At 34.8% G+C, this 17,151-nt stretch overlaps 1 protein-coding gene across 1 annotated transcript; it reads right to left on the bottom strand.

Moving 5' to 3' along the window:
• Nucleotides 1-2,527: 2,527 nt before the first annotated feature.
• Nucleotides 2,528-14,799, bottom strand: LOC132645191 (receptor-like cytosolic serine/threonine-protein kinase RBK2). The gene is made up of 11 exons (XM_060362023.1): nt 14,413-14,799; nt 14,129-14,283; nt 13,913-13,953; nt 13,542-13,645; nt 13,092-13,454; nt 12,684-12,935; nt 12,423-12,577; nt 4,665-4,744; nt 4,428-4,563; nt 4,185-4,334; nt 2,528-3,053 (listed from the first exon to the last, which is right to left on the bottom strand). Exons 3-11 carry the CDS (start codon nt 13,948-13,950, stop codon nt 2,874-2,876), a joined length of 1,458 nt encoding a protein of 485 aa, XP_060218006.1. The 5' UTR covers nt 13,951-13,953; nt 14,129-14,283; nt 14,413-14,799; the 3' UTR covers nt 2,528-2,873.
• Nucleotides 14,800-17,151: the final 2,352 nt, after the last annotated feature.

Below are 17,151 nucleotides of genomic sequence, written 5' to 3'. Positions count from 1 at the left end.
CCGGTTCCAAAATCAGAACTTGAGTGGTATTTTATTAATAGGGAAAAGGGTTAAATATACCCCTCTACTTTGTTTTATTAATCAAATATGCCCTCCGTTAGTGAAAGTTAACAAAAATACCCCTGTCATCTTCAAACTTCACACTTATGCCCCTATTTGAATGAAAATTCAAATCCTCTCAACTTACCCAATTTCAAAAACAATTACCCACTTTTTTTTGTTGACTTCATCTTTAAATCCAACTATACATGGTCTACAACAGAAGTTTAAACTATACATCTTAAGGCATTGAATCTGTCTTTGAGTTTGAATGTGTTTTCAATTTTATTTTAGTTCATAGTTATAACTAACTTGAATTAGTTTTTTTTTTTCTTCTAGTGATGATCTAACATGCTACTTAAATTGTTATTCTCACTCCTTTTTTTTTTTTTTTTACTATTTTATATTTTTTTGTTATTAACAATTTTAATCGACATCTTTATGAACGTCTAATTCATTTCATTTTTGCACCATTCAGATTGTCTCTCATCCACGTAGATAGTTGCCCTAATACCATGTGCTTTTACTGCAGCAATCCGTCGCAAGACCTGACAAACGTTGGGTTTATTTGTCGCGTTTACTTAATTAGACAGAGGCAAAGATGGGCGTGACGATTGAATTCCGTTCAGTACTCCTGATGATCACAAAACGTTATGTACAACTTCTTATCAGCCAGAGCTAAAAATTGCGATACAATGACAGTTTGCCTTGTTGTGCCAAAATCTCCATACTAAATAAATTTGAAAATAAAAGCTGTTTGAGTTCTTAAATCCAACTCAGTGGCACAACTCACATCATGAAACATTTACTAGTACTATAATAGAAGAATTCTGCCCAAATATTTTGACGGGGAGCCTTGGCTTAACTGGTAAAGTTATTGTCATGTGACCAGGAGGTCACAGGTTCGAGCCGTGAAAATAGCGTTTTGCAGAAATACAAGGTAAGGCTGCGTACAATAGACCCTTGTGGTCCGGCTCTTCTCGGACCCCGAGCTTAGTGCACCGGACTGCCCTTTTTAGTGTATTTGCTCGTGCTTGCAGAAAATTTAGTGAACAGAGTTGTTTTTTGTAAGATGAAAATATCTCATTTGTCTATATGTGAACTACCCATTTGGTTGAACAGACAATTATTTTTATGAAATGAATAAATCTCATATGTGTATATGTGAGCTGTTAGTTTGATAGAAGCATAATCCAGAATTAGACTGGCTCCTCTCATTCAGCATCTCTCCTTCTATGTCCATATACATCATAATGTATTATATTCCCAACTTCGAAACAATGACAAGCATAAATTGGCCAATTCTTAGATGAACAAACGCAATATTATCTGGCTAAGTGAAAATACTTAACAAGGAAAAAGCTCGAGACTTTTCCGAAAAGATAGCAGAGAAAGATCTTGTAAATTAGGCATATCATCAAGTTTCAAGGTACTACTATCCTTGTTTCCCAGGACAATTTGACGCTGCTTGTCAAGAATGCTGCCTTGGCATTGTTTAGTCAAATGTTGTTACATCTTGGAATACAGTAACTGGAGGCATTGTGCAGCAATGAGCAGATTAATGAAGCTATGAGGTGCTTCCTTCAAACGCAAACAGAGAATGTGTCCCCTCAAGTACTGGTTGCACCAATATTTGGAGTTGGATTTAAAGATTAAATTTGAGGTGAGTTTTGGGATTTTATCATTTGGATGTGTTCTTGTTTTTTTCTTTTTTTCTCCATGGAAGAAAATGAAGCTAGAGCTTGATGATGATGATATGCGGGTTGGGCAGGGCAGGTCAACAAAAAAAGTGGGTATTTTTTCCTAAAATTGGGTAATTTGAGAGGATTTGGGGATTTCCATCCAAATAAGGGCATACGTGTGAAGTTTGAAGAAGACAGGGGTATTTTTGTTAACTTTCACTAACGAAGGATATATTTAACTAATAAAATAAAGTAGAGGGGTATATTTAACCCTTTTCCCTTATTAATAAGCAAAACAGAATACACCTGAGGGGAGGGCTTAAACCATACCCCTATGAATATGAAACCGGACATATCCAGTTTGATGCATGAAGGCACCAGCCTTGTACAATCCCTATATGATGCATGCTCTACGGGGGTAGGGGACTAGCTCTTATGGAATGCAACTATATATGATGCATGAATCCTGGATACAAAGAAACAGTTACTCTTATTTTTAGTTAGAGTTAACTGCTCTTTGTATTACAATTGAAAACTAATGCAGACCCAACCTATCCTAACAATAAGACTTCGTCTTCTAAGGAGGATCAAATGTGTACACCTTACTACCTTGATTTCTAGTTCTTATACTGGGAAATCCCATCTATCATTATTTAAGTATACCTTTAACTGATCTTGGCAATTCCTGAAAATTATTATAGGTTGAAGTGTTGCTGTGACGCCTCTTTCTTAATTTGGCTACTCTTTAGTTTCAACATCCCACATAGCACGTTTAAGACCATAAGATCAAATGACATTTTTGGCACATTGACATTATACACATCTTTAATTTAAAACCACAAGATTCAAATATTTTCTTTACTTTCTTAAACTCTGTGCCAAGTCAAAACTAAACAAACAAATAGAAACGAAGGGAATATTATAGCTAAAGTCTACTATATATATACATGAACACCACCTAATGAGAATTTACTCACTTCACTATGTTTCCCATGGCATTTGAAAGAGTAAGGGCCTTTCTACCTCTTTCTCAAAATTCCATGCAAAACAGAGATAATTATTTGAAACTTACATATGACGGTAAAAAGGAGCACCCAAAAAATTTAATTTTCCCGTGCCTAAACTGTGTAACAAGCTGATTACCAATTCTAGCTAAGTTGCTGAGGTCTTTATGTTATCAGAAACTGAATGTCTTAGCTTAAGCTGTTTAAGATCATTCAGGCATTTTGTCGAGTTGTACTCTGCTGCATCCATGAGTTCTTCCGAATATGTCCTTCTTCCCAGGAATCTCTGCTTGTGGCAAGCATCATCAGTCCTCAGCAGGACGATAGCCTGCAGTAAGAAAAGGATCATCGCTACAATCTTCATATAGAACTTCACATTACCAGAAGTTATTGATCTGAACAGGTTTCCTCTTGGTTAATGCAAGGACTGTCGCACAGAAGTCACTAACTGCTCCAAGAATTTCAGCATTGCGATTTTTTGAAAAGACGAATCAAATTTAGGTGGAGTGAGGAAGATCACCAAAGATAAATACTGAAAGAGGTGTGGTGATGCTGGAAAGGTAATTAGAAATAGAAAAAAAATGTAAAAAACATTATAAATAAAAAGGAAAGCAAATATTTAGTAGAGAGGTTGGTGGGGCGAGCTGTGTAAAAGGATGACTTTCAATAGGAAAACTATGTAGGTTTCTACCATCAAGATCATAAAGACTTACGATACTATCTAAATAAAAAAGCAAAAAGAGAAAACGTCTTATTGAAATTAGTCATTAACATAAAAGAAGTAACTTCTTACTAGTGTTAGTAGCTAAGTATATAACAGGTGGAATTGGATTACTACAGTCAGCTTGATCCAAGTAAATTTTATCTTTCAAAAGAGAAAGTTTCCATTTTCATTCTTGAGATTAGTTCATATGCAATATGCATAGATAAGCAGATGTGCAGACCTGTATATGTCAGCAGGTTACTCATTTTCATCTGAGACGCATACTCTTAAACTCTTGTTTTATGAGTTAGTTGCAAGGTGTAACCTCTGATTTTCTCCTCTAAAGAATAATTATCCTTTCAAGTAGTATCAAGAATAAAAGATAGATGATTGAATGATTTCTCTTACTAGCTATAGAATCTTCTTCTTTTTTTTTTTGGTGAAGAAAAACATTTAATTAATCTTCACACAACAAACTTCAAAGAGTTCTACCACCTCACTATAGCTATGTATCAGCATACATTACTAGCTATAGAATTATAACCACCAATTTTGTAATTCTACATCTTGTGCCCCAAGAGAAAGCTTAATGCCTTGAGAATTAACCCAGTAAACTTATCAGAAGTTAGCAAGTCCCTGGTCCGTGGAGGAAGATGGATTGATAAAATAGCAGAAGAACAGGCCCCTCTATAATACAAAACTGGCTTGAATTGCATAAGTTACAGAAAATAAGGGTGATAAAGAATAACTACTTGCCTCGTTCATTCGAGGCCGCTTAAGTGGATTCTGCTCTACACATAAGCCAGCAGTTAGAATCACACGCTCCATCTCTTTTGGATTGTACTTATCACCAAGAATAGGATCAATTAGTCCCTTCATGTTGTGCTCATCGAGCAGAGGCTTTGCCTGCGGTAGAATCAGTGTATGCTTATATAATATGGATGTATTCCTGAATTAGATAATAAGGAATATGTTGGAAGACTTGACAAAAGAAAGTACCCAAAGCACAAGGCTCTGCTGTGAATCATCTAATGCTTGCCTTCCAGTTATTATCTCCAATAGCAGCACACCAAAAGAAAATACATCGGTTTTCTCATCCACAATGCCATGCATAAAATACTCCGGAGCGAAATAACTGACAATATCAAGACAAATGCATTAGATCTCCATGCAAAGTAGATGAAAATATCCGAGACATTTTCAAAGCTTTTAATTCAGATTTCAGGACCGACAGACCCAAATGTGCCTTCAAACTTGCCCACATTATGATGTGTCCACTCTTTGGGAAGCCACTTTGCGAGGCCAAAGTCACAAATCTGCATCCACATTTTGCTGATCATCATTACACATGCTTAGAATAGGCAATAATCAAGGGTAATTTGCAGCAAACACGCAAATCATTGTGTCTAGTAAGTACTGAATTACACGGAACTCAAAGAATACTTTAACCGAGTAAAAGGAGAAGTAGATTAACCGAGTAAAAGGAGAAGTAGAACCTCTTTGCCTGTAATTTCCCTCTTCATGACTCTTGATCCATTACTTATTCCACCAGCGAAATTTGCAGTTATTAGACTGATTTATACATTAACTTTGCTCAATATATATAAAACCAAATACAGAAGATGGAAGTTGGACTTCAATTTCTAATCCTGGGACGAATGGTATTTTTATCCATCAGGTTTTCTCCAGCAAATTAAGAAAATTCATAAACCTTTGAACTATTTGGTTACATAAAACCACATATCCTGAAATACAAAGATCGTCCATGTATTGCATTCTCATGTAAATTCATTCATGCAAGTATAATATGCTTCTGCTACATCTTCATCAAGTCATATAGTCATATACACATCTTTCCAGGAATATATATCATATGGTAATACAATTATGAGCAGATATCTCGGACACGTGTTGATACGATACAACTATGAATATTATATCCTAACAACGTTTTCTTTTTAGAAAGTATTATATACTAACAATAATGACGATGCATGTTCTTAGGAAAGTAGCAAACAGTAGATACAAACAATGTCACATCCTGTACACCACCAGTCCAGCGCTAGCAATTAGAAAACCAATGACTACAAAAATTCCACAGTTAGAAATGCCAAGCTAGAAAATGGGACTGTATCATGGAGGACAAACACCTAACAAACTAAAGAGATGGTTTCAGAAGGTCTATTAACTTACAACTACAAATTAATTAATAAATTTCTATAATCATCATTCATTCAAGAAGCCATATATTCATGCATTAAAATGCTTATGTCAAAGAACAGTCCCTCTAAATCTACTCTAGATGTTAAGCTGCTACATCAGTTCTAGATTACTACATCAGTTAGGAAAAATCACCTAAATATAAATAATTCAAATCACAAACAATGGACTAAACTTTTTTTCAAAGATCTTTCACCAGCGTGCATCTGCGAAGGCAGGTTCCTGGTGGAATAAAAGGATATTTTGATGTCCATTATTAGTAAATGAATGACCTTAATAGATGAACAGTCAGAACGCATTCTCTTACAGAATAACAATCTTCATCAGGCTTTGCTTTTAACTTTCTTAATTAGAAACATTTCTAGAAAGGCTACCTATTACACACAGACACACGCATCAATTTCTAGAAAATAGCATTGTGTCAATGAGTTCCAAGTGTGACTACTGAATTCAGCAAATTGTGACAACCAAAATTTTTCACAAACACTTAAATGTCATCATAGCAGCTGAAGCCCTGAAATTAAGTGTAATGTAATAGGAATTTTGCATCCCTTAAAACACTTCGGGCAAGCACCCAGGTCCTAAGGCACACGCTTCAATACCCATAGGTTCGTGCTGTCTTGATGAGTGCAGCACTAAACAACATATAGTTGGAAAACCACTATAATGATTGTTCAAACAGCATTATGAAATTATATCTTGGCGATCAAAAAGAGAAAAAATTGAAATTTAGTATATTAAAACTAGTAATAGTAAACTCAAACTGTATCGATGCATCTACAACAATTATGGATTTGATTGGGGAGCGCTGGCAAGAATGGATCGGGAGATTCCCTTGAAGATCACTTACCCAACTCTGGAAGGACATGAGTGGAGAATTGTCACCGGATGTGATCCAAAAAGCATAGGGCGGAGTTACCTTATTGATGAGTCTTGGCCGGTTTAGTGTTTAAGGAAGAAAAACTATTGTAGGTTATTTTTTATTTAAGTAGTGCCAAATTCAAAAATAAAAGGAAAAGGATGCTTGTACGCGCATTAGATTTTAAACTGATTTTTGGACTTGGTTGACATGATTTTACTTCCCATATTTTGCTTGATTGCAGATTTGTAGATGTTTGCTCATATAATTATTTTTCTTTCTAGATGGTTTTTCTTACATTACATAAATACTTTTGTTCTTTCATATTCTCCTCACTTCAGTAAAGCTTGTGTACAATTGTGCTCTATGCATATAGCCCAGTAGGCCTTTTGGGCACGTTTCTACATGCCGGTCTTTTGACATCACTGCAAAGACTCTCTAGTATTCCGGTTTAGCCTGTAAAAAATCCTTATCAAGAAAACAACCAAATTGGGCAGCATCCATTACAAAACTATGTTCTAAAACCTTGCCATAACAGTCGTCTACTCTAAGCTTTAATTACTAGAGGAATCTCTTTTATTAAAGCTTTTCTTTCATTCAAAAAGATGCTTGAAACACGTGCTTGAATGTTATAAACGATGTATCTCGCATGAATGTGTACCCATACATTTTTTAACTCTTGCTATTTTTGTCCTCTATTTTCCTTTCCTCTTTGTCAGCCTCTCTTGCTAGTCTCCATTAGAGGAATCTCTTTTATGAAAGCTTTTCTTTCATTATGTTTTGAACATTATACATAATGTATCTCACATGAATTAGTATCCATCAGTTTTCTAACTCTTGCTATCTCTTTTCTTCTCTATTTCCCTTTTTCCACTCATATACTACCTCTCTCCATTTCTAAGTATAAGGTAGGAGGATTGCTGGACCCTGGTAATCTCAGCAAATATATTGTGTATAGTATATGTGTTTGTATCTTGAAGGGAGAATATATATTTGATTAGTCACCCGAAAACACAAAGGTTGGTTGGGGGCATTGGTCAAGTATTTTGCTTAAGTTTTGCTCGTATTAGATGGACTGGTTTCGATTCCTAACTCCAGCACTACTTTAAGTTTATTTAGCGGATCCCCCCGCCTTCAAATCCTGGATCCGCCTCTGCTAATGTACTGCTAATCTCCATTAAAGAAATCTCTTTTATGAAAGCCATTTTTCATCCAAAAGGATGCTTACAAAGCACGTGATTTGAACGTTATACAGAACATATATCACATGAATTTGTACTGGACTATGGTTTTACTCCTAAGATATGGATATAATGGAACCAAGATGGGAAGTGTAGGAAGTGTTTTCAAACTTATGAAAGGTATAGGAAGAGTCTTAGGACAATGTAAAGTTGGAATCTACTCTACAGACCATGATTTCAAGTGAGTTTGCACAAGGCCTCAGTTACAGCAAGTATAACCTCCTTATTAGTTGGGAATTTGGGAAAGCTTGCTTGATGAAAGTTGTCTTCACGTTTTCTCCTCAATAGAAGGATTATGTCCTAAATTATGAAAAGTCTTGATCATTCTTATGTCTTCATCTATGAAATGTTGTATTCACTCATGTTATTACATTCTATTTGTTCCCCACGTATCTATGTACGCTCATAAATATGATTCCATGAGTTTCCACTATGAAAGATGAACTATAATTGTTCTCGAAGATCTCTTAATAATCTTATGTTGTATGAACTTATGCTATGATTCACAAGATGAAGTATAATATGAAACTATGGGCACATAAGACACTTTTACCTCCTACCATTGTGAACTCCTTATGAAAATTCTGAGATTCCCATTATTGTCTATTCCACGAATCCTATGTTCAATGCCAATAAATTATTGTCCATTCCACGAATTCTATGTTCAATGCCAATAAAATGAAGGTTTCTCAACTTATGATACTTCTCCAAAAAGGGTATAAATATGATGAACCTATATGCTACACACTTATGTCATGATTTACATGATGGTGAAATATGATGACTCTATGGTTTATGAACTCATGACAGGATTCACGAAAGTTCATAGAATTTAAGAGACGTAATTGTATCGATTGACAAGCATGTCTAAATTCAAGAACGCCTACCCTAACATGAAAAGTGATGTCTAAATATGCTTTTGTGATACATTGCTTCCCAGGGCCATGAGTGTCGGTTGAATCTCACCTTCATGTGTATATGCAAATAGCTATAAAAGATAGCACATATATAGCCTGGTAGTAGATGATGCTACCTGCCATGTTATGAACCATGGTGCATGATGATATGTTATATAGCCTGGCAGTGGATGATGTTGCTTGCCATGTTATGAACCATGGTGCATTATGATTCATAGCCTGATAGTGGATGATGCTACCCACCATATTATGAACCATGGTGCATTACGATATAGCCTAGTAGTAGGTGATACTACCCGCCAGGTCACGACCCGTGGTGCTGTTTGAGATACCTATTCTCTATGTTAAAATGAACTACGAACCCCAACATGGTTCATTACAGAACAGAGGTGACTCCTCCATGTTAAACAAATTACTATGCTCAATTACACTTATGTCCAATTATGTCTATGTTTCAGTTACTTTATCATTTCATTTCCTTATTTTCCTTGTGCATTCATTCAGTTGGTTTTACATACGAGTGCTATTCTACGGTAATCACGTCCGTTTTGCCCGCGGCCTGCATTTCACGATGCAGGTACTAATTTACAAGACGGCAGGACCGCACATTAGGATTCATGTGTATCAGCTATCTGGTGAGCCTCGTTTCATTCGAGGCATTGTCCTTATTTTCAGTACTCATGTCATGTTAGGAAGTCGGGTACGCGGGAGGCCTTGTCCCGGTAATAGTTTAGTATTCAGACTCATGTTAGAGGTTTCATAGACTGGTTTAATATGTCAAGTTGGGTTTTCAGTCATGTTTAGCCATGTTTGATACGTTGTCATGTTTTCAGACTATTTCCGCACTTATATCTACATACAATATTTTTAGTATTATTATTATTTGCATGTAGTGCTCAGCTCTTACTATTAAATCATGCTTTAAGTCACATTCTACAACAGTACATGTCCCATGTTGATTCAGCAAGCCATGTGGTTCCCTTGGTCACATGTAATTAGACACCGAATGTCGTGTTACGCCCAGGCAATGGTTCGGGGCATGACAATTATAATTCTTTTTTAACTCTTGCATCTTTGTTTTTCTCCATTTCCCTTTTCCTACTGAGATACTACCTCTCTCTGTTTGTCTTACTAATCTCCATAAAAGGAATCTCTTTTATGAAAGTTTATCTTCTATTCAAAATGATGTTCTTGAAATGTGTGTTATGAACGCTATACACGTGAGATATCACATGAATTTGTTTTTTCTTAAACTATAATAATTATTTTCATAAACGACACAAAAGTAGTGCTGGAATTTCTGTCCAAGTGAGCAAAAAAAAACGTGTTTTGTATGTTATATATGTGACATTTTTTTCTTGAACGGTAATAATTATATTCGTAAACGATAAAAATGAAGGCCCTGAGTTTTCTGTACAAGTGAGCAAAAAACGTGTTTTGAACGTCATACCTCTGATACTTCACATGTATTGTTCTTTTCTTGAATGGTAATAATTATCTTGGTAAACGGCACAAAAGTAGGTGAGGAATCTCCTGTACAAGTCACATGTAGTGCTGGAATTTTCTATACAAGTGAGCAAAAAAAAGTGTTTTTTTATACATGTGATATTTCATATGTATTTGTCTTTTTCTTGAACGGTAATAATTATATTGGTAATCCACACAAAAGTAGGTGAGGAACTTTCCGTACGAGTGAGGAAAAAAACATGTTTTGAACGTTATACATGTGAGTGGTAACCATTATATTTGAAAACGACACAAAAGTAGGTGAAGAAAATTTTTGTACAAGTCACAAAAAAACAAAAGTATAGCCCTCTTCTAATCTTAGAGGAACTCTATAAGTTCTAGTGAATTTCTGACTCATTTGCATATTCCTTCTTACACGAAAAGTGAAATAACAAAATACAATCTTAATCTTCTTGACTGACTTTAGCTTGTCTTCAAAACATCTTGAGCTCCTTTCTCTCCAAATCACCCACCACATACAAGGAGGAGTTGTATGCCACTAACTATTTCTGACTTTGTTCCGACTCTTGCCTATACCAACAACTCAAATAACCCATGTATTCCGAGGCACAGAGGCTTTGATTCCGGCAAAGTTGAGAAAAACTAACAAAACTAGTCAGTAATAGGTCAGTGCAAAAAAGGGTGATTAATGGTTTCCGGTTGGCATCCATCTAAATAGCATCTGCGTTGTATACATGATCTATGTCACTTGATGTGTACCGTCCATTTCTAACTCTTTCTATCTTTGTTCTTTTCTATTTTCCTTTTGCATACCTCTTTCTGTTGCCTCTCCTGCTAGTTTCTATCGGTAAACATGTTCCAAGTAGTAAATAGGTCGCACAAAACTATCCAATTTGTATTCATCCTTGTTTTAACTCTTGCGATCTTTGTTCTTCTCTATTCTCTTTTCCCACTACCACTACCTCTGTTGCATCTCCTGCTGGTCTGCATAAAAGGAACCTCTTTTATGAAAGGTTGTCTTTTCCTCAAAAGGATGTTGTTGAAACATGTGATTCAATGTTATACACGATGTATCTCACACCATATACACCCATCCAGTTTTAACTCTTGTTATCTTTGGTTTTCTCTATTTCCCTTTTACCAGTGATACACTAGCGCTCTCTCTGCCGAATGTCCAACTAATCTCCATTAGAAAACATGTTTTCGGCAGTACATAGGATGTATCGCACATAAATATGTACTCATCCACTTTCTACCTCAATCTCTATTGCTCCTCTTTATATTCGATTGCTCACTACTACACCACTTATAGCCAGTATAAACAGGCTCGTCACTGAATTTCACTTATTGCCATCTTTGCACCTCTCAATATTCCTTTTCCCATCGTGATACAAGCTTTCTTAGAAAAAGTTACCATCAAAGCTCATCACCAATAATCATTTGTAATATCTACCACAAACCACCAATGACATTCAATCCTTTGTGAGCCAAGGTCTCCTAACCGACATTGTTAAGAAAGTTATTATGCATCACTTAATTGTCAATCGTAAACGTAAGTTCAGTTGTCCATATAAAAGCAGAAAATATATTCTTCCAAGAGAAGTTATTGAAGCGTGCATAAGAAGCTGGGTACTGACTCTAATTGTCCTAAAGCTAACCCTCAGATTCTCATATCTGCTTGTCAAATCCATGGATGTCCTCTCGCTGCCACAAGTTCTTCAAAATGTGGAAAAGAAGTTCGATCAAAAGACTACCTTCTTTTCCACCTTTAGCTGTGCCAAGATGTCCAGAAGGAAAAGCAGAAGCGTGAGGGAAAATGCACCAATGTGTTTCAATCCATTCAAATCATCCTAGAAGAACTTCACCCTATCTGACCTGGAAAGTGCTACCAATAATTTTAGTGAAGGTTTGTAATCCGGTTTGACGTCTCTCTTTTATGCATTCAGGTTAATACATTATACATCTACTACTCTTTTATGGTGCTTCCAAGATTCTATTTCATTTTTTAAATAGTTTTAGAGCATAAATGTGTATTCTAGAGTTCATCTTCTTTGATAGAAAATTTGATTGGGAAAGGAAGGTATGCTGAATTTAGTTGTTTGCCTGATGGTCAGCTTGTCACAGTGTAGCGCCTCAATAAGGTACACCAGAGGAACAGGAACAAAGCTTCCTATGTGAAATTGATACTATAGCACATGTAGACCATCCTAATACACTCATAGGAGACCAAATTGTTTTACCAAAATTGTGTAGATTAGGGAAGATTAAATAATGCCAGCTAGTATAGTACCTGAGGCACAAAATCCTCTGTAAGTAGAATATTATCAGCTTTGATATCCCTGTGTATAATCCGCCTTTGGCAATTCTCATGAAGATAAAGTAGGCCATGTGCTATTCCAAAAATTATTTTGTACCTGGCAGCCCAATCTAGCTTATCCCTTGAGCCTGAAAAAATAGAAAACAGTAAAGTACCTTGTGTTAGAGCAGAAATGGGCGGTTAATCAATTACAAGAACAAATTTTGTCTTGTAATGAGAAATTTTGAGACAGACCACGAAGAAATGATCCTAAGCTCCCTTGAGAAGATAACTGAAGAACAAGATATGTGCCTCCTTCCACTCCATAGCCAACCATCCTTGCAGTATTAGGATGGTCTACATGTGCTATAGTCCCAATTTCACATAGGAAGCTTTGTTCCTGCTCATCTGGAGTACCTTTATTGAGGCGCTTAACCGCGACAAGCTGACCATCAGGCAAACAACCCTTGTAAACTTCAGCATATCCTCCTTTGCCAATCAAGTTTTCTGCCAAAGAAAGATATCAACTCTAGAATACACATTTATGCTCTAAAACTTTCTAAAAAATGAACTAGAATCATGGGAGCATCATGAAAGAGTAGTAGATGTAGAAATGTATTAGCCTAAATGCAAAAAAGAGAGATGTCAAACCAGATTACAAACCTTCGCTAAAATTATTGGTAGCATTTTTCAGGTCAGATAGGGTGAAGTTCTTCCAAGATGATTTGAATGGGTCGAAAGACGTTGGTGCATTTTCCCTCACGCTTCTGCTTTTCCTTCTGGATATCTTTGGCACAGCTAAAGGTGGAAAAGAAGGTAGTCTCTTGATAGAACTTCTTTTCCACATTTTGAAGAACTTGTGCCAGCGAGAGGACATCCGTGGATTTGATAAGCAGAGCTGAGAACCTGAAGGTTTAGCTTTAGAAGAACTGGAGCCATTCTCCTGGTTTCCGATACATGCTTCAATAACCCCTCTAGGAGAAGAATCATCGTGTTTCTCATTTTCCATCTCAAACAATCTGAGGTCTACAACAAAAGATAATCCATCAGAGGCGAAACAGAAGAAACAACAAGTCATACACAATCTCTTTCTTGGAATACAGCTGATGTCACCTTGAGCAGAAGCCGCGGAAGAGAGATTATTATTCTGTCCAGCAACAACAGCTTTGTTTTCTGAGGTACTTACTGCATCCATACTGAGTTCCTTAGCAGTTTTACTGTAAAATATCAATGAATAGTTCTAAATTATCCGAATCAAATCAAATCAAATCACAAAGAAAAAAACTAACTCTTTCCTCTTATGTTTTCCTTGGTCTTGCATCCAGGAAAGTATTGCTAAATCAAGCTTTGTAATAAACTTTAGCAATATTATAATATTAGTTTCTTTTTGATTTTTTGTTTCCTGATTTCACAGAAACAAAAACAATTAAAATGAAAATTTGTATAAGCAATGCTGAATAGATACTAGGACTAATGAAACTTACTGATTACAAGCACCACACAAGATGTGTTTTACAACCATTCCCTGTGTGGAAAAAAAAAATCATGTCCAGTCAGTCTATACTCCAAAATTTACAGAGTCAAAAAATTAACCCCCTACCCCATGACACCTAGAAAAGAACAAAAATATATATATTTTTTTTTAACAGATTACAGAGACAAAGAGCATAGGTGATTCCTTGGTGGACGAGTTATCTCACCTGTCCAGGTGTGATGTAGCAGGTACCCAATAGAACGTCGGGTTTGCATGCAAATTGGTCTAGCCACCACCCTTAACAAAAAAAAAAGCCCTATGGAACACAAAATCAAAGCCAATTGCTCTACACAAACGCCAAAAAACTTATTGCTCTCTCCTCTGCATCATAAACAAGAAAATGTAAAAAAAAACTTTGATCTAAAAATCATCTGATGAAAACAGAAACAAAAAGAAACTTTTAAAAAACAAAAGGAAATCACCAACGAATAGAAGAAAGAAGGAACTCACAAAAAAATAATTAAGAGTGTTGAAACAGAGAATCCAATGGAACAGAGCAATTGAATAGAGGGCAAAAATCAATGCAGCTATGACTAATGTGGGTTGATACTGCATAGAAGAAAAACTCAACTAGCAGAAAAAAAAACAATCTTGTTTTATTAAATGTCATCCATGTTCATCCAAAAATTAAAGAAAAGATTGTAATAAGGACCCCTTTATCCTATCTTATCATTCATTAAACTTTTTTTTCACAACACCACTAGAGATGGGTGGGGTGTTGTTTGATTTATGACAAGTGGAGGGAGTTTGAGGAACAAAATTGAAGTGCTAATATTAAGGTCCTAGTATTAATCCTAGCCTTAATTTTGGACACTCACCATAGAAAAAAGAGTGACTTTTCCATTTTTGGAGGGGGTGAGGTGGGGTGGGGGTAGGGGGATAGAGAGGGAAACGTTAGTTTGGATTTTGGGAATTCAAATGTCAGCTTTGTCATTGGAGTAACCAAGATTTCTTATAATCTGTTTGGATTATTTAAATTTGTTTAGGAACTGCTTTTCACCCAAAAGCTCTTTTATCATAAAATATTATTAACATCTGTATTTACATTAATTAAACTAATAAATGCAAGATATAAAATTTTCATACATATTTATGACTTTATTATGTTTAAGTTTTATGTACTCCCATTTAGTATTTTTTAATTAAAATTATGTTATGTTATTTAATTTAATGTAAACACTTGATGTTAACGAGTATGTATTTACCAACCTTTTTTCAGACTCATATAAAACTAGTAGGGGTCGTTTGGTATGATGGATAAACAAAAATAGGCCTGGGATAAAAATTTAGTACCGTCTTATCCCACGTTTGGTTGGAATAAAATCGTGGGATAACTAATCCCGAGATAATTTATCCTGGGATTGTAGTGTTTTTTTATCCTACATAGATGGTAGAATAGTTATCTCGGGATAACTTGTTCCCCAACCAAACGAGCCCGTACAGTACAAATTTTCAAAGGAAAAAAATTAACTATTTAAACAGTTAACTTCTATGAACTATATTATGTGAAAAGCTCTAAAACTTTTCCAAATGTTGTCCAAACTTTTTCGCTTGTTGAAATTCTTTTACGAAAAAATCGTTTGTTTGACTTTTTCAAGACACTAAATGGGAAATTTTTTTCTTTTTTATTTTAGGAAAATAGGAGTAGTAGTTTTTAAGGTGTTTTTCAAAGAGAAATCCTTTTCTTGCTCACAAATATTAAAAGAGAACTTCAAAATAAACTAACTAAATATTTCTCCCAACTTTGTTCCAAAACCCCTTTTTTTTTCCTTTTGTTATTTTTTGTTAGTTTTATAATAGTATATTTTTGGAAATTTCTCCTTGTGTATATTTGGAAAGAATTCAGTGGTAGGAGCAAGAGAAAATTTACGAAATCTTTTATTAGCTTCGTACCTATTTGCGGGCAATAGCTATAAGTCTTTCAAATATAAATAATATTTCCCTTCATACACACCCTAAATGGAAAACTTTTTTGGCGGAGAAGAGATATAATTGATAGTTAATGTTAGTAAACTGGTAATAATGTCAGCAAGGCAAAATCATTGATGATGAATTGCACAGTTTCTCATTCAGAAACTTATATTTAAAATGATTTTCCTTTTTGGTGGAAAGAAAATGAAATCTAAAACTTTTTTATTTTTTTTATTTTTTAGACTTGAGTTGTTATTGCTGAAAATCTGGCTAATTGAGTTGATTGACTCACTTGTTTAATTTGATAGAATTTTATATTCTTAGAATAACTTTTTATTGTTATTTATGTCTTGCAATATTACTTGAGATATAATGTTTAAGTTCATTTTTTTATGTAGTAATGATGAATAATATCCTAAACTTTAGTATTATATGAGCTAATTATTATGAATTGGATCCTAAATAAATAAATTTAATCATTGATCTTTTTTAAAAAAATATTATAACTGTCACATCGTTAAATATGTATCGGAAATTATATTTCCGACTAAAATGATTATGGAGGCCAATTACCTAAAGTTGAGTGACTATGGAGGCCAATTATCCAAAATTGAGTGAATTTTGGAAGACAAAATAAAGTTGAGTAACTATAAAGGATACTTACTCAAAGTTCAGTGACTTTTGAAAGAAGAAAAAGTTGGTGACTATAGTAATCAATTATTTAAAGTTGAGTGATCATATAAACTTTTAACTCTTAAATCACTGGCAAATGTCAGAATTTTTACTACTCTCAAGGGTAAAGAAGAAAAGAACTTAAAGCCAAATATATAATACTTCAAATCTCAATTTCTCAATTCTAAGATTTCCTTTTGATTCAACGATAATTTCTTATAAAAGAAAATTGTTTGAGTTTAATTGATCAATATGCACATTGCTTTTTAATTTCAAATTACATTTTCTTAAATATGCATGTGTGTTTAAGATTTTCATCAAACATATGATCTTATAAGTAATTCGCATATTGACAAGAGAAGTAAAATCTAAATACGCGAGAACATATAATAATAGGTCTCCACACAAGTACATTTTATATGCTTATTTCGATGGAGAATGTTGGTTTGTCTAATAGATAAGAAAGAGTACATATTGATTAAACGCCACTTGATATTTTATAACAAATGACTTGTGTTTTGTGTTAGTTCTATAACAACCTTACTCTTCTTCGAAAATTGTATCATCCTCGTATCCAGTACCAAATTGTCATTACTTAATTCTAAA

Source organism: Lycium barbarum, chromosome 6, assembly GCF_019175385.1.
Source record: "Lycium barbarum isolate Lr01 chromosome 6, ASM1917538v2, whole genome shotgun sequence".
Classification (NCBI taxonomy): domain Eukaryota; kingdom Viridiplantae; phylum Streptophyta; class Magnoliopsida; order Solanales; family Solanaceae; genus Lycium; species Lycium barbarum.
The sequence above is the reverse complement of the archived record's forward strand: the minus strand, read 5'-3'. Positions and strand labels throughout refer to the sequence as shown.